The sequence below is a fragment of the Octopus sinensis genome, linkage group LG20 (assembly GCF_006345805.1).
Source record: "Octopus sinensis linkage group LG20, ASM634580v1, whole genome shotgun sequence".
NCBI classification, from domain to species: Eukaryota; Metazoa; Mollusca; class Cephalopoda; order Octopoda; family Octopodidae; genus Octopus; species Octopus sinensis.
This window is the reverse complement of record NC_043016.1, coordinates 28,881,371-28,901,057: the sequence shown is the minus strand read 5'-3', so window position 1 is coordinate 28,901,057 and position 19,687 is coordinate 28,881,371. Positions and strand designations below refer to the sequence as shown.

General features: G+C 36.6%; 1 protein-coding gene across 10 annotated transcripts in view; it reads right to left on the bottom strand.

Moving 5' to 3' along the window:
• The window catches only part of LOC115222634 (circadian locomoter output cycles protein kaput), a 129,043-nt gene that overhangs the window by 58,194 nt on the left and 51,162 nt on the right, over window positions 1-19,687 (bottom strand). For 8 of the 10 annotated variants that reach the window (XM_036511715.1, XM_036511716.1, XM_036511718.1 and 5 more), the window contains exons 2-4: window positions 12,339-12,389; window positions 1,982-2,130; window positions 481-572 (exon numbers count right to left, since the gene is read on the bottom strand). In XM_036511715.1, the coding sequence (XP_036367608.1) occupies window positions 481-572; window positions 1,982-2,130; window positions 12,339-12,389 (292 nt within the window). The remainder of the gene's footprint in view (window positions 1-480; window positions 573-1,981; window positions 2,131-12,338; window positions 12,390-19,687) is intronic. The other 2 variants (XM_036511723.1, XM_036511721.1) reach the window with 1 other exon arrangement.

Sequence of the window (19,687 nt, the reverse complement as noted above, 5' to 3'; positions counted from 1 at the left end):
AAAAAACAACAACAACATTAGCTGAGAAGCACAGGAGTCAAAACTAAAACCTAAGGATTCTCCACTTCAGAAGACCAAAAGTCTTCCAACCAAAAAACTTCTAAAAACTTAGGAAGAATTAGAATACAGTGAATAACTGAGGAACGCATGGAGATGAGAAGAAATAAACAGCCACTTTGTCTCTGGATCCACCATTTTTAACCAAGAAAGAATATATCAACTATTTTTTTTGTGTTTGAAAATACCTTTTGTGGGTAGGGAAGAATGTTTGTTTATGTTACTGAAGCACTGTTGGTTAAATCATAACCCCCACCCCTCATCTAAATACTGCAATACTCTTTCAGACCAAGTGCTCTACTAACTTGAACACTCAACAACCTATTACTACAACTTCAGCAGCAGTAGAAGTAGAAGTAGCGTATTGGGAAAGGTGGTGGTAGCATAATTAAAAGACAATAAATAAGAGTACTCTGTACTTACCTCTAACATCAGCTGAGTGAATTCATCATTTGATAAGAAGGACGGTTTCCAATCTTCTTTAATTTCATGAGCCTGAGACTGCATAGCAAGCTCTGGTGGAGAAACAGAAAAAAAAAAATGAAATCATTTTTTTTAATACTATACTAGAACAAAACAAAAAAAATGCTAAGAAATCAACACTTCCAATATTTTATAAAATATAGAGAAAATCTATTAAAGGGATTCATCAGATGATCACCCCAACTAAAATAAGAAAAGGGTGTATTTTTTTATCTTTAACTTGTTTCAGTCATCAGGCTGCAGACATGTTGGGGGTACTGCCTTGAAGGGTTTAATCAAACAAATTGACCCTAGTACTTATTCTATAGGTCCCTCTAGTTAAACTACTAAGTTACATGGATGTAACAAACCAGCACCGGCTGTGGTGCTGGGATGGGGAAACACGCGCGTACACACACACACACACACACACACGAATACAATGGGCTTTTTCAATTTCCATCTACCAGATCAGCTCACAAGGCTTTGGGTTGAGTTGGAGCTATAGCAGAAGACACTTTCCCAAGGTGCCACACAGTGTGACTGAGCCTGGAGCCATGTGGTTGAGAAGTACACTTCTTATTTCTTTATTGCCCACAAGGGACTAAATATAGAGGGGACAAACAAGGACAGACAAAGGGGTTAAGTCGATTACATCAACCACAGTGCATAACTGGTACTTAATTTATCGACCCTGAAAGGATGAAAGGCAAAGTTGACTTCAGTGGAATTTGAACTCAGAACGTAACAGCAGACGAAATACCGCTAAGCATTTTGCCCGACGTGCTAACGTTTCTGCCAGCTTGCTGCCACCTTCTTACCAGACAGCTACACCTGTAAAGTTAGCTTCTCGAGTCATGCTGACTCATTAGGGCGCGTTTCCCAGTTTCCATGGCATACGAATTCCCCCACCTGGACGGGATGCCAGTCTGTCACAGAATTACTCATTTTTGCCAGTTGAGTAGACTGGAGCAACATGAAATGAAGTATTTTGCTCAAGAACACAATGTGTTGCCTGGTCCAGGAATCGAAACCGCAATCCTATAATCATAAGTCCAACACCTTAACCAATAAGTCGCATGCCTCCACCAGCTACACCTGTACCTCGATCCTTTACATTGTTGGCTGTTTAGCCCTAGGTCAGCATAAGGCCAGCAATTTTGAAGGAAGGAGAAGTTGATTACATTGACCCCGGGGAACAACTGCTACTTGTCTCAATCCTGAAAGGACAAAATCAAAGTCAACCTTGGTAACATTTGAACTCAGAATGTAAAGAGTCAGAAAAAAAAAGCTACAAAGCATTTTGTCTAGCTCAGTAACGATTCTACCAGCCTGCTGCCCTAAATGTGACTTAACAACACAAGAAACTAATGGTAACAATTCCTGATGGTTATAAAATATTGATCACAATATCACAAAATATGAAATTACTTAATACATAAGCTGAAAGAAAAGTTTATACCTTGATAATTTCTGAGGAAAGCTATTGTTGATTTTAAGACTGTCGATTTGTCCATTTTCCTGTTGTTGGTCGAAACCATCGAACACAGCTCGTTGATCAGCATGTTGAACTGATCTCTTCTCTTCTTCTCACTTAAGTTACGAGTTTTTCTGTGAAAATCAAAGTGATGCTTCAGATTAGTAATTTCGAATTTCTTAACAGAGAAGAGGTTTAGACATTAACAAAGTTTAAGCACAGTGAACAAAGATTAAGATATTCAACAAACAAATGATTCCTTGCATATATACATGTGTGCGTGTGTGTGTGTGCATGCATATATACATGCACATGCGCACACACACACACATATACGTGGAGCATTGCTGTACTCAAGAAGAACCACTCACTACAACAGAATTGATATCCTAAAGCCAAGTTGCCACATAGAAAGACTGGTACTGATGCCATGTAAAAAGCACTTGTGATGGTACCATATAAAAAGCACCCAGTACACTCTGTAAAGTGGTTTGTGATAGGAAGGGAACTAAGCTGTAGAAACCATGCCAAAAACAGACTATGGAACATGATGTGGCTTTACTAGCTTTTGTCAGGCCATCCAACCAATGCCAGCATGGAGAGCTGATGTTAAATGATGATGATATATATATATCAAATATATTATATCATATTATATTTATATTATATATACATATTCTTGGACAACACAGTTATGTTGGATCTCTTATGATATCCTTGATAACCCCAAGTTCTCCTGTCTGCTTTGGCATTTTTTTTGACAGAATGTCAAAGTAACATGCATGACATAACTAAGTAACATGCATAACTAAGTAACATGACATAACTAAGTAACATGCATGACAAGAACCCTTGACTGAGGCACTGGGAGAGTAGTATTGAGAGAGGGAGTTTGTGCCAGCTGATGAGAAGAAGAGATTAAAGTATGAACAGAGGGACAGAAATAAGCGTCTTGTAGTAGAGGAGATACCTCAGTTGAGAGAAAGAAAGAAAAGGGAGGAGGGAGAAAGAAGTTGGTGAAGATGTTATGGGGGGGAGTGGGGAGTCATTCAAGTTACAAGATGTGTATAAATGAGATGGAACCAAGGATTGGATAAGGTGAGTGAGTGGGTAAGTGCAAGTGACTGTGAAAATGAGTGTGAGGTGGAGGGGAGAGAGGAATGTAATGAGTGGACACAGGTAAACGAAGGGGGTATATTAGAAGGATATGCTATGTGAAAGAGATTCCACAGGGATATGTGAGCAGATAAGTTTGCAAAAGTGCAATGAGAGATAGGGCAAGGAGGGGAATACAAAGTGTAGTGAACACTGGTGAACGGAAATGGGGGAGTTTTAGAATGATGGGTTGTAAGGTGGAGGTTTGTGAGGAACAGATTGTGCGCAGGAGTATGGACATAAATGACAAGCCTTTATGGCCTTCGTTCTACACAGCAGGATGTGTCTTCTCGAGCACAGTAAATTGCCAATTATCTTGGTTCTTTGTTACCTCCTCTGTGAGAGTTAAACATCTGAAGATCATTTTTCATCTCTTCATTCCTCGTCTTCCTCTTCGACAGGTTCCCATTACATCTACAGATTAGCACTTCTTTATGCAGCAATACAGACACACACACACACACACACACACACACACACACACACACACACACACACACACACACACACACACACACACACACACACACACATAGCCAATGCAACTTTGTTTAGGAAATTGTTTTGGCTTTTCAAAAACTACAAATGCATTTACGCCATGTTATGCAATACTTCATCTAAAATATGCTACTCTAAGATAAATAGATGGATGGATAGATAGATACATAGATAGATAGATAGATGGATGGATGGATGGACACACACATACATACATACATGGATGGATAGACGGACGGACACAAACATATATGTACATGCATATGCATCACCATCATATCATCATTTTTAATTACCATTTTCCATGCTGATATGGGTTAAACAGTTTGACAGAATCCAACAGATCAGAGGACCCTGCTGCACTCCAATACCTACTTTGGCATGGTTTCTATGGTTGAATTCTCTTCCTAATACCAACAACTTTACCGAGTTTATTGGGTGCTTTTTTCATGTCACTGGCACTTGTAAAGTTGCCATCTAGCGCACATGAGTAAGATCTCTATTGAATGAGTGGGACTTTAGTGAAGAAGGAAGCAGTTTTATGCTAGGTGACAAAACAGCTTTCTTGCTGTAGAGGAGATACACGGATGCTTGCATTCAACAAGAGTAAGTGTGAGCAACTGAGATGAAACTGGAAAGAGAGGTAAAGATGGTGGGGACAAGACAGGGCCCAGGAGGAAGAAGAATGAGAGAAACTGTCTGTAGAATTTGTAAGAGTGTATGGAGAGAGTGTGAGATGGCTAGAGATGGGGACTAGTACAAATATGCTGAAGATGAACAAGGGTTGAAGTGGGGAATGAGTCAATGATAAATATGAGATGTAGAGTGTGGGGGGGGAATAGATGATGACTAGAGATGGAGAAGGGTTGAGGGGTGAATGTAGTGTCCAGCCAAGGAGTCTTCAATGATACACCATGAGTTAAGGGGAAGGTTGCGAGAGCATGGTAGTACAAGAATGTATAGAGCAGCAGAATAACAATAATAATAATAATAACCATTTCTACTGAAGGCACAAGGCCTGAAATTTGGGAGGACAGGACTAGTTGATTACATCGACCCCAGTATATCACCAGTACCTCATTTACTGTACCCAAAAGGATGAAAGGCAAAGTAGACCTCAGTGGAATTTGAACTCAGAACATAGCAATGGGGGAAATCCCGCTAAGCATTTCATCCAGCTAACAAACAATTCTGCCAGCTCTCTACCTTTTAATAATAGTAACACAATAGACAAAAATAGCAGATGATGTATGGATAGGTAAGTTGCAAGACTGTGAGCGAAGAGATAAATGGATGTATGTATATACACTGACAGAAAATATAATCAGATATTCACACACACACACACACACACAGATGGACATGAGCTTGCATGTGTATGAACATGTACATGCATACAACGACAACTCTTCCTGAATTGAAGGTACTCTTGATCAGTTGTAATCCACTGGGACCAGGCCAGTAACTGTGCCACAGCTTCCCTACTCTTTTTACACATGCCAATAGACTTTGCTCCACTCTTTCTCACCTTTCAGCCATTCAGACTCCTACTGAAAGATAAATTCATCTTCAACTTTCTGCACCATCACTCCTCACCTCGCAAAAAAAAAGGTATCTTGGAAACCTCCTAGTGAGAAAACTCCACAGTACCCAGCCACACACAACTAAGCACTTTCACATTTAAACCAGCCATATCTGGTCCAAATATTCTATCTGCTTTATATTCAAACTGGCCAGATCCAACTTCTCACACCTATCCTACAACATCATTTTAAAAATAAACAGTCATATAATGTGAGTAAACTATATGGCAGAGTAAACTAAATGATAAAGGCTTAATTGTGCTAAAGTGTTACATCAGACCCTATATTAACCTGCCTGAAACCACCTCTGGCTCTGTAGTACAAATGTCTTGTTTTCAAAAGTTCTGAATTAAATCCGTCACAATCTATGTTCCTAATACTAGCTTAATGATAACTAAGTTATTTTACTAAATTATTTGTTATATTTCAAATTAATTGAAAGAAACAAAAAGCATCTCAACAGAATTATGATAACAAAATATAATAACACTACGACCATCAATGGGTCTGTCATAATATCTTATGACTCAGAATATTTGTTGCACATCACCCAATTTTATATATTGTATCATTTGCAAACTTTACAGTGCTTTTTACATCAGGAAAAAAAGGCCCAACATCATGATTATTTTGGGGAGCATGTTAGAAGCATACAACTATGTGTGCCAGGCCAAACTGTTGCTACTCACTTCAACACTATGGGCCATTTCATCACTCAAAGTGCATGACTTTGCTGCACACTATGAATCCACATTCTCAAGGAAATGGAGGGAACAGCATTTCATATTTGAACTTGGCACCACATCACCAATGGGTTTAGATCAGGGCTGGGGGAAACCCCTGTCCACAGGTGCAATTGCACCTGCAAGCCCATTCTATTGTGCCTGCATGCTGGCATACTCATATGTACAAAATATAGTAAATTTTTCAATTATAAAATTTGTACAATATACGTATGCCCCTTTGCAACACAGGTCACATTTCCATTATGACTTAAAACAGACTTGAACAGAAAATCGTCCGGTAATTGCCATTTGATTGGAAATTTTGTTTTCACTATAAAATACATATTGCTAGCTTTGTACCACCCCCTTGAGACCCAGCTACACTAACTGAAAAATATAGAATATAATATAAACATCCTAAATTCAGTGGCAGTGTTAATTTAATGTGTTAAACTTAACGTTATTAATGTATATCGAATTATACATACATATATACAAGATTTATACAGTTAGAACATTATTTATTTACATTTGACAGATATTTGTCCCCATCTTGTTTGTTGTTAACACAACATTTCAGCTGATATACCCTTCAGCCTTCATCAGGTGTCTTCGGAAATTTTGAACCTGGGTTCTCATTCCTAAGGTATTTTTCAATGTTATTATTATTATTATTATTATTATTATTATTATTATTATCATTTTCCTTCTTTCTTCAAATTTTCGTCCATTTCTCTCCGAGTGTTTTCAGTACACCTAGGGCAGAGAAGCTCATTGTATGCATTCCCAGATTACACATGCAAATTCACAAGGTAAAATATGTATTTAAGATAAATTAATAAATAAATAAACTCATGAATGGATGTTGTTTTCACAGCGATAATGCCCTTCTCAGTACATGAGTCATTCCAGTTAACATGATTGTGTCATTTTCAAATAGGTTTCAGTACCTTTTTTTATCATTCCTAGAGATCCTACAATCACTGGTACTTGAGATGCCACAGTTTTTCAATTTCTATTAGCAAGTCTTTATATTTACTGATCTTGTCAAATTCTTTTGCAGCTATATTGTGATCACAAGGAGTATTCATGTCAATTAATAAACACACCTTTTTTATCTGATCTTTTATAATAATATCCGGTTTATTAGTTTTTATAGTTTTGTCGGTATGTACAGGGAAGTCCCAGGGAATTGACATATTTTCTCCCTCAGTCACAGCTTCAGGATGGTGTTTATACCATTATTATTATTATTATTATTATTATTATTCAGGTCACTGCCTGGAATCAAACTTGGAATCTTGGGGTTAGTAGCCTGCACTCTTAACCACTATGCCATATGCCCGTGGGCAATTATGGAGTGAACGTTGTGCTTAAGAGCACGGGCTACTAACCCCTAGATTCTGAATTCAATTCCAGGCAATGACCTGAATAATGATAATAATAATAATAATAATAATAACATGGAAAAATACTTTAGGAATGAGAACTCAGGTTCAAAATTTCCCCCAAGACACCTGGTGAAGGCCGGAGGCTATATCAGCCAAAGTGTTGTGTTAACAACAAACAAGATTAGGACAAGTATCCGTCAAATGTAAATAATGTACATAATTCCTCATCTCTTAAATATTGAATTGGAATAAGAGTTAGAACTCGTGATCCACCCATGGACCTTTTCTTTTGGAAATTTTTGCCCGTTGCACTAAAAAGTTTACCCACCCCTGGTTAAGATTAATGTTTTTCTTTCTTCTCCTACACCTTTTTCTTAGTTCGTTAAGCTCTTTCCATTCCTTTTTTTTTTTTTTTCCTTTTAACTCTCTCACACTCTTTTGCTTTCCTTGAAGAAAGATTGTCTGAAGTGTTGGATTTTCTGCTCTTCATTATAAGTTTTCTTTTTACTAATTTTACTAAATAATACAAACCTTTCCAACACAGATCAACACCAGTCCAGTCCCTTTAGAATCTGTTTGATCATACACACACACACACACACTTACGTACATATGTACACTCATACATACACACTTAGATATGTACACCTACATGCATGCTTGCAAGTACATATACATACAGTGCAAAATCTATAGAGATGTGATACCAAATATCTACCCAGGCAATAATTACCCTGCAGTGAAGTTTTAGCACAGAACTATAATGAAACAGTAAGAATCAAATTGAAATTTTAGCAGAATTAATAATAATTCTAAGAAATAGTTGAGGTGGTGTTGGCAAATGAGGCAATCTATATAAATCTGAAAATATCCTTGAATAGTCTAACAATTCTTCTCTGAAGAATTTATCACAAGAAAACAAATGATATAATGGGAAATAACAAACGGTTTAGATTTGTCTAAAAGTAAGAGAAAAATTAGCACTAGCTCAGAATTATAAATGGTAAAAGGGTTTCAAGCAAAGAAGGGAATGGGGATGGTTAGGGACCTGATGTTTCCCACTTGCAGCTATGCTCTATTTCTTTAGAATAATATAAGAATGGATTTTTTTTTTTTTTTGGTCATAATCAAACCAAATCAAAATAGATGAATATCAATGGAATTTGTATCTTTGTGGTACCAGTGCCGGTGGCACATAAGAAAACCATCCGAACGTGGCCGTAGCCAGTACTGCATTGACTGGCCTCCGTGCTGTGGGCACGTAACAAACACCATCCGATCGTGGCCATTCGCCAGCCTCGTCTGGCACCTGTGTCAGTGGCACATAAAAAACACCATCCGAGCGTGACCGTTCGCCAGCCTCGTCTGGCACCTTTGTCGGTGGCACATAAAATCACCCACTACACTCTCGGAGTGGTTGGCGTTAGGAAGGGCATCCAGCTGTAGAAACACTGCCAGATCTGACTGGCCTGGTGCAGACCCCAGTTGAACCGTCCAACCCATGCTAGCATGGAAAGCGGACGTTAAACGATGATGATGATGATGATGATAATAATCAGCTTTGGATTATTAAGAGATTTATATCTGTAAAAGGATTCTTGGATAAATCTCCATTTAGGATTTCACTCTAATCTGTAATTCCAATATTCTTGATGTTTCAAGGATTGAGTCCTTCAATTAATTGTTGTCAATTATCTCATTATGAGTGAATGTGAGCGTGTGTATGTGTGTGCATATGCATTATGTATGTATATATGCATTCATACATGTGTCACACAGACATACATTGATGTAGGTTTGCATATACTCATGCATATGTATTATATATGCACATATATTATTGTTGTTATTATTATTATTATTATTATTATTATTATTATTAAGGCAGCAAGTTCACAGAATCATTAGTATGTCAAAAAACTGCTTAGCAGCATTCCATCCGGTTTTTTTTTTATTTTTGTGTTTTTTTTTCTTTTGTTGTTTTTTTTTTCTGAATTCAAATTCTGCAGAGGCCAACTTTACCTTCCGTCCGTCCTTTTGGGGGTTGATAAAATAAATATCAGTCAAGCACTCGTGTTGATGTAACCAACTTGTCCCCTCCCCAAAATTTCAGACCGCGTGTCTATTGTAGAAAGAATTATTATCATTATTTTAACTTTTCAAGTTCCACTTGAAATAAGAAAATGAAGGCAGGGAAGGAAGTGTTGTCTCCCAGTAAATTTATTGAAAGGCAGAAGTGATAGTAATGATAAAAAAGAAAAAAAGTAATAAGTCTTTCTACCATACACACAACTCAATTGGTACTTATTTTTATCGACCCTGAAAGGAAGATAGGCAAAGTCAACCTCAGTGACATTTGAACGCAGAATGTAAAATCAGAAGACGTCACTAAGGATTTTGTCCAGTACAGTAACAATTCTAACATAATAATGATGATAGTGATTATGCAGACTTGGAGAAGTCTGCTGGATCGGAACTGACTTGGGACAAAACAACAACTATAGCTGCTGATACTAACAATACATTATATAATGTAGTCCAATATACAAAATCATCATCATCATTTAACGTCCGCTTTCCATGCTAGCATGGGTTGGACGATTTGACTGAGGACTGGCGAACCAGATGGCTGCACCAGGCTCCAATCTGATTTGGCAGAGTTTCTACAGCTGGATGCCCTTCCTAACGCCAACCACATCTGAATAAAAGCTGGTATGGTCACTGGTGGAACAGCTTTGATCATAGGTCTGTCTGCTGAATCAGGACTGACCTGCTGAACAAAAGCAACTATTGCAAGTAATTCTAACTACTAAACTATATATTAGATAATATGGTGCTAGATAAACTGTCTGAATAAAATGGGATTGTCACAGCTGGAATGTCTTTGATCATAGGTATGTTAGTTAGTTAGTTAATTTTTGGGCTCAAAAAGCAAAAAGCAAGGCCATGTAGGGGGACATGGAGTTATGTACAGGGTGGTGTTCATGTAAAGAGTTCAGGCCACTTGTGGTCAAGGGAGACTTTGAACCGAGCGGTTGTCGGCATCTTCACCATCTCGTCCGGCAGCTTATTCCACGGATCCGCAACCTGGACGGAAAAAGCCCCTCTCCTTCGATTGAGATGAAATCGTCGCAGATAGAGCTTTTCGGGATGACCCCGCAGCTGACGCTCTGGAGCCTGGACCAGAACTGATCTGGGGCTATACAACAACTCTAGCCAATTGTAACTAAACTACTATATTATACATTAGATAATGTAGTCCTAAATAAAAAAAGAGACTGGTCAAAGCGGAACATCTTTGAGCACAGGTCTGTTGGATCAAGAAAAACTTGGTGCTAAACAACATCAACAACAATAATGAAAAGTGGATCCTGCAAAATTCAATTTGAAAGAATATTTTGCTGTTGTTACTGGCATGTCAGGAGTGGCTGTGTGGTAAGTAGCTTGCTTACCAACCACATGGTTCCGGGTTCAGTCCCACTGCATGGCACCTTGGGCAAGTGTCTTCTACTATAGCCTCGGGCTGACCAAAGCCTTGTGAGTGGATTTGGTATATGGAAACTGAAAGAAGCCCGTCGTATATATGTATGTGTGTGTGTTTGTGTGCCTGTGTTTGTCCCCCCCCAACATCGCTTGACAACCGCTGCTGGTGTGTTTGTGTCCTCGTAACTTAGCGGTTCAACAAAAGAGACCGATAGAATAAGTACTAGGCTTACAAAGAATAAGTCCTGGGGTCGATTTGTTCGACTAAAGGTGGTGCTCCAGCATGACCGCAGTCAAATAACTGAAACAAGTAAAAGAGTATGTCAAGTGGACTACATGGAGGTTTCCTTTACTCCAGCACCATCCAATTCACATAGACCTACTACAGCAATAACCTTGCTGCCATCACCACCGTCACCACAACAACAACAACAATCACACTGCTGGGATATAAATCACCTGAAATAATCAAAGAAAACAGACAAGTATTGTGGTCTGACTAAGCCCACCTTGCTTTCTTCTGTTATGGCTGGAGGCTGGATGTTTACATCTAAGATCACATCACTACTGAGGAAATACACAGTACACAATCACATCCATCCTGCATGCACTCATGCACACACACACACACACACAGAGTAAATATGCAAGTATACAATGGACAGCCCCAACAACACCAGCATAGAATGAAGATCCAGGTTGCTGGACCTACTGATCATAACTGATATGTTTAATAAACTAATTACATGTTGAACAAAGCTGATGGAGGGCTAAATCAACAACAACAATAATTACAGAAACCAAACCAACAGAACCTGAACCTGCCCCCACCAACCTGCCCCACCCCCCCACCACCACCACCATCATCTACACAATTAATCAATTAATTTCTTTTGAAATTGTTTTTAATAAGAAATTAGAAACTTGTGAAATCATCCCTGTTTAATTGTGGAACTCATAGCTATAAATAGTAGCATGTAAATCATCATCATCATCATCATCATCATTGTTTAACGTCCGCTTGCCATGCTAGCATGGGTTGGACGATTTGACTGAGGTCTGGCGAACTAGATGGCAGACCTCAGTCAAATCGTCCAACACATGCTAGCATGGAAAGCAGATGTTAAACGATGATATTGGTTGAAAAACCCTTTAGATAGAAAACTCAATATCTACATGCTATTATTATTATTTTTTTTTAATAAGTTAGTCATGAGAGGGAAGACAGTAGTGGTGACCTTTGCAGGTCAATTTGCCTGAATAGTGAAAGTGATATAGTTGGTTTCCACCTTCAAACATCATCAGCAGGTCAATGACAGCAGCAGGAAAATAAAGACTGTCAATATAACTGGGGTAGTTTTATTGTTTGGTATTTTACAGAGAAGTCTGATCAGGGTTGACTGAGGCTTGACAACAATAAACTGTATTTTAGAATTGCTCACAGTCAGGATATAACATAAGGATTCATGAACACATCTTCCAGTTTCATTGAAAAATATGAACATACCTTTTAAACTTATCCTTTTCCTCATCTAAGTCATTCCCAAACGCACTTTCACTGAAAAATAAATAAGTTACAAGTTAACTAAATTCAGTGAACCACTATGAAAATATAAAGAATTAAATTAGAAAGAAAGATAATAAAAGTCATTTTTAATATTTGAAGAAAAAGTTCTGTTTTGATTTTTAAATATAAAATATATTTTTTTATCTCATAAGAATTTAGACATGTCAAGAGATCATGAAATAATTTGTTTATGATGGCTGAACTTCAAGTAGATAGAGCTATAAATAATAGCTTGTGAATAATATCCAAAAAGTTTTTTTTTAACCCTGTATTAACATGCTATTATTTATAACTTTATTGAATTTGAGTTCAGCCTTTAAAAACGAATTATGAAATACAATTATTTTTTTTTTTTAATCTCAACTGCAATTTATTTTCTTCATCTTCGACCAATACATATGCATGAATGTGTACATACACTCACAAACAAAGAGCACATACATATTTGGACACACAAGCAAGAGAAAACATAAATGAATTCAATACAACTAATAAAATTCATTTATTGAAAAATAATGTTAGTCACATGAACAAATGCATATTTGCAAAAAAATCTTCGCCAGTGACAGCACAAACCATCAACTTTAAATTAACAAACATGTGTTTTCTATATATATATATATATATATATATATATATACACACCAACAAGGGTAAGTCAAAAATTATCTGCACTTTCACCATAACATATCTTTATTATTGTTACATTGCCTTCTGTGCATCCATGATTATAGTTGCTACTATTGTGGTCACATAATCAAAGTTTGAGCTTCATCATGTCATTTTTCTAGCTTTACAGTGTAAATATGGTGACTCCACTAGCAATATGCACCAAAGAAGGTGGCAAGCTGGCAGAAACATTAGCATGCTGGGCAAAATGCTTAGTGGTATTTCATCAGTCTTTACATTCTGAGTTCAAATTCTGCCGAGGTCGACTTTACCTTTCATTCTTTCAGGATCGATAAATTAAGTACCAATTACACAATGGGGTCAATGTAATCAACTAAATCCCTTTGTCCGTCCTTATTTGTCCACTCTATGTTTAGCCCCCTGTGGGCAATAAAGAAATAAATATGCACCAAAGAAGAACAAAGAGCAGTGATCCGATTTCTTTGGTCGGAAGGTGTGTCAGGTGCTGAAATTCATCATTGAGGCAGCACATTCTCTGTAGATTAGTCATGGTTCTGCCTATCAAATCATCCACAATGAGCTCAGCTTCCATAAAGTCTGTGTAAGATGGGTGTCAAGCAAGCTTACTGCAGAGCACAAGCACAAACAACTTGAGGTCTACCAATGTTTATTCGATCACTACAACAATGAGGGTGAGGAATTTTTGAGTAGAATAGTCACAGGACACACCTTCTGACCAGAGAAATTGGATCACTGCTCTTTGTTCTTCTTTGGTGCACATTGTTAGTGGAGTCACCATATTTACACTGTAAAGCCAGAAAGAAAAATGGTGCAATCAAGCTCAAACTTCGATCACATGACCACAATAGTACCAACTGCAAGCACGCATGCACAGAGGACAGTGTGACAATAATAAAGATATGTCATGGTGAAAGTGCGGATAGTTTTTTTACTTCTCATATATATTTTATAGATAAGAAAGTACATTTCAAATGCAGTATAACTTTGAAAACAGCCGAGAAAGATTGGGTATTTACACTTAGAAGATGGAAAAAAAAGGTCCCATATATATATATATATATACACACACACACACACACAGTAATTTGGAAAAATTTGGTATTATTTATTCACCATTACACATCTCATTTGCTAATAGGAAGTACAAAATTGTACATGTAGATATTCCTATTAGAAAATCTTCAGACCAGACAGTGAATCAAATATTATTTGATTCGCAGTCTGGAAAGTTATATATAATTTATCAGTTGATGTATTGTACTTTTTTCTGGTATTTCAACATTTCACAATTAAGACCCTTTCTTCAAGAAACCAGAAGTCAACTAACACCACCTTTTCTCTGAAGATTTCTTGAAAAAAGGGTGCTAACCCTGAAATATTGAAGCACCAGGTAACAACACAAACTATCAACCTGTATTATTAATTTTTATAACTTGCATTGTTTTGGCATTAAAAACAATCTTTAAAACATTCATATATATCGGACAATGTTTTACGAAAGCTATACTACTCTCCCTCTCTCTCAGGTCCCACTACATAGCATCTTGGGCAAGTGCCTTCTGCTATAGCCCCAGGCTGGCCAAAGCCTTGTGAGTGGATTTGGTTCGTAGAAGTTCCATCATGTGTATGAAAGTGTTTGATACACGCACACAAATATATATACATATACATATATACATGTGAGTGGATTGATGAATAGACAGATAGATAGACAGACAGATAGACAGATTAAATGATGCAAATATGGTTGTGCAGTTAAGCAGTTTCCCAACCATGTTACTTCAAGTACAGTCCCACCCCACCCCCCCCTACATGGTGTGGTAACTTAGGCCAGTATCTTCTAATATAGTCTTGATCTGACCAAGACTTTGTGAATGGAATTGGTGGATACAAACTGACAAAAGCCTTGTTATTTTGCACCCAATGAAGTAGTTGACTGACTGAGAAGAGAATACATAGGTTTCTGAGATTAGTTTTGGTGTAGCAGAGCAACCAACCAAAGAAACTAAAGTCAAATAACACATGCAAACATCTATATACATAAGTAACAGCTTTCAGTAGATGATAACTTGGACTGTGATGACCTGTCCAACCGATGCCACCATGGAAAGCAGATTACATCCAACCCCACCAGTTCCGAAAATAATAACTTCTGGTGCTACTAAGTAATATTATAAATATTATATAATATGCATGGCTAAATCGTCATAATCTATGTCTGTAGACATGATATGTGTAGTTAATCACCTTAAGTTGTTGAAACAAAATTGCTTACAACTTTACAAACACCGTCATAAGCTCCACTTATTCACTTATTTTATACACACATACACACACATATGAGAAAGGAATAACGGTAAGCACAGATTTATACACCGTTTGTTCTCTATGTTTGCATCCCCTGCATTGGGTCCTCCAAGTGCAACCACGTGTTGAAATATATCAGTCAATCAAGGAAATGCTTTATTGTATAATGTTGCAAATCAAAACAAGAGGAGTTTGTTCACCCAACCATTTTACAGAATGCACTGGGTGTATTATTTTGTAGCACCAGTACAAGAGAGGTTTCCTTGTATCCCCAAAGTGCCACAGGTACTCAGTAGTAATGGTGTGTCTGTAGGCTCAAGGCAACATGACCAAGTAAGTGATAGGAGAGACTGAAGACAGGAGAAAAGCTTGGGTGAATGAGCGAAAGTAAGAGTATAATGGCAGGAAGAGGGATTGGTGGGTGAGAGAGAGTCAAGACTTGCAGTATAGAAAGAGTGAAGGTAGAGTTGTTAGGCATAATTGTACAATCTCTTACACTCAGACCTCATGAAAGGCAAGAAAAGCAGAGTAAAGAGAATGATACAGACAATATGCAGGTGGGTCCCATATCAACCATCATTATATGACTGGCATAAGTAATAGAGAGTGACAGAGATATAAGTGATAGGGAGATAAGAGAGAGAGAGCCAAGATGTGGGAAAGACAACACTAGGCTTGACAGTAAATACACACGCATACACAGTTATCTAAGTAAAATCATGATCACACATTTGCATATACATTAAAGTGAAATGGTACTCAATACTTATACAGTGTGAAGGAATAATTTATGATCAAAGTTGAATCTTTATAGGTCATTACTCCAAGTTCCCTGTTAATAATTTCATCAGGTTTTGTACAATCTCATTGTCTGATGAAAGCATTAACATGAAACTCAAGGCAGCAATTTAAGGTGATACAGCTAAGAATAAAAATTCTACACACACACATTCCATGGAACAAGTTCATCATCAGAAGAAGACACTTAGAATTTTACACACACACACATGCATGCACACATACAAAGACACGTATGTAATTAAATTCAGAAAAATGTAAGCTGGATTACCAGTCACTGTTATTAATTATTAATATCTTATTAATTTATTAATAGCTAGTTATTAGAATTCACAGTTATTATTGAAGACAAGATGAAATATACTTAGAATCGCCAGAAACGATTTTGTTGGAAACTTAGGAAATGTCAAATACACACATTAAGTACAAACAGATATGAGATTTCTTTCTTTTCTTTTTAATGTTTTGTAATATACATTCAGTAATTTTTTTTTTTTTCGCTTTCCCATAATATACACTCTTTGCCAGAAGCTGTGTAGAAGATTTAACTGAAGAACAACAAAAACAGCTTAGAATTAATATTATCTTCTCTTAAGCAATTTATCCCTCTTTGGCTTTGTAGCTATTGTGGTATGTTGCTGCTACTGCTGGCTGCTATGGCAGCAACAAACTAACCATATTCCATTCTCAAATCATGAGGAATGGAATGTGTGTGTGTGTGTGTGTGTGCGCACAGGAACAAGAGAGAGAGGGAGACAGACAGAGTGAGAAAGAGAGAGAGGTAGACAGGAAGAGGCAGACAGAGAAAGAGAGAAATATAGAGAGAAGGAGGGAGAGAAAGAGAAAGACAGGCAAGCATATGGAAAGAGAGAGAGATAGAGGAAGAAAATAGAGAAAGGGTATCAAGTTTGAGAGGAGGATGTTATCAGTAGTTGCTCTCTCTCTCTCTCTCTCTCTCTCTCTCTCTCTCTCTCTCTCTCGCTTTCTCCCTTTTCATTAATAGAGTTATTAACAATCTGCCCCCTCCACCTAAAAAGAAAAAAAAATTCTCTATTAGTCATGAAGGACTAGAGTAAAGAAAAACAGCGACAAAACAAAAAAATATTTAGCCATATGATAGAAATTAAATGGTAGATAAAAATAGAAATGTGAAAATTGTGAATATTTTTGAGAGTAAATTAACCACAATGCGTGTGTGTGTGTGTGTGTGTGTGCGTATGTATGCATTTATTCAGGTATGTATATGACAACAGTATCAAAATTCCAAGAAAAAGAATTCAATACAATATAATAGCATAATAGAATGAAATTTTCTTGTAAACTCAAACTCCATAAGTTACAACTATATTCTTGTACAGTTTGCCAATTCTGAAAACATTGAAGGAGGTCCCACTGCATGGTACCTTGGGCAAATGTCTTTTACTATAGTCTTGGGCCAACCAAAGCCTTGTGAGTGTATTTGATAGATGGAAACTGAAAGAAGCCTATGCTACGTGTGTGTTTGTTTGTATGAGTGCGTGCGTGTGTTTGACCCCATCACTGTTTGACAACCAATATTGGTTTCTTTACATCTCTGTAACTTAGCAGTTTGAAAAAAGAGACTGATAGAATAAGTACCAGACTTTAAGTACTAGGGTTGATTAGTTCAATTAAATGGTTCAGCATGGCTGCTGTCCAATTTCTGTAACAGGTAAAAGAAAGATAGAAAATAAAAACTATCTTACTTTATACAGAAAATATATACTGTTGAATATGGATGGCATGTATAATAACAGTATGAAATGCAAGATTATAAAAGAAGACTTTTGATTTGTTTGGAGCATGTTTCAATTTGACAGTAAGCCATCTGATGGTCAATTTATTAAACATTTTTAAATGTTTAATGAGTGAGCATTTTTGACTTATGGTGCCAAAAGATTACAAGCTCAGAATGGGTGTTTAAGACAGAATTCCTATGGAACAATATATTCATTTTTTTTTTTTTTTTCAGAAATACAAAGAACACAGCCATCGTTACCAGTTTGGTATGTTCTAATATCTTCCAAATAATTTCTGAAATTGTTATTTCTTAAAGACTACATGTACTTTGATAAACTTGTATCAAAAGATCTTTCAGGATTTCTGAAAATATGCTGATGTAGATTGTATCTCAAATTAAAAGGATTCCCAGTTACACAGGGTTTTGATCTTTGAAAGATATAATTAGTTCATGGGCAATTTACTAGATTAAAACAATTACATGAACAGAAAGAAAAAGATATAAAGAGGTGTTTAAGATTTGTACTATTAAAATTTTGTATATCTAAAGCAAAATTATGTATGCAACTGAAAGTTATATTAACATTATTCCTAACAAAAATATAATATTTTATTTTTTATATTTTATTTCAGTCATTGGAGTGTGACTATGCTGGAGTAAAGTATTGAAGGGTTTTGTTGAGCACAAATTAGCTCAAGTACACAGCTTTTTAAGGCTGGTACCTATTCTATCAGTCTTGTTTGCCAGTCAAGCAGACTTTATTGACCAAATACATGAGAGAGGAGGAGAGAGAGAGGAGAGAGAGAGAGAGAGAGAGAGAGAGAGAGAGAGAGAGAGAGAGAGAGAGAGAGAGAGAGAGAATCACACACATAAAACAATCTTGTCTCCCAAACTTACTTACAAAGCATCAGTTGGCCTGGAGCTATAGTATAAGACACTTGCTGAAGGTGCCACACAGTGAATTGAACCCAGGATCACATGGCTGCAAAACAAGCTTCCTAACCACACAACCATACCTGCACCTATAGCTATGACTTTTCAAGAAATAATAATCTAAGAGGTTGAAGACATATTTACTGATACTTGCACTCACAATTAAGGTTGAGTGGAGCTTTAAACCAAATAATTTCATGGCTTCCATTTCTTTGCATTTGAGAATTAAAATTATTATGAATTTCAATGCTTCATAATAATAATAAAAGGCTACTTTAGTGAGAGATGCAACATCTTAACTATAACATATTAATAACATTTTCATTAAATTATTTTATAGGAGAGGGTTACTTGAAGCAATATTTGATAGTAACTTTCTTCCTTGGCTTCATAATTAGAAAGTATTTATTAGCTTCTAAATTTACAATATCTAAAAAAATTAACGATATGAAAGTTCATATTAACAATAATCTTTAGATGTAACTCAAAGAATTTTTTCTCTGAACTATCTAACTGTTGGGCATTCATATTAAGTGTAACACTGAATATATCATTATCTTGTAAACCACACTGTATTTATTGAACTTATAGTATAAATGTAAAAGACCCATAAGTTCTCAAATACCTGTGAAGGCTAAGCTACTCATAATCACACCAAAACAATAAACAATTTATTTTCACTGATAGGTTGTTTTCCAAAGAAAGCAATGAGCTTGCATGCATGATTATTTTATTAATGAAATCCCTGATTGAAAGATGAATCTTGTCAATAACAGATATGTTTTTTGGTGCATTGATTTAGTTAACAAAGGGTAGATTCCAAAGTAGTTGAATTTATTAA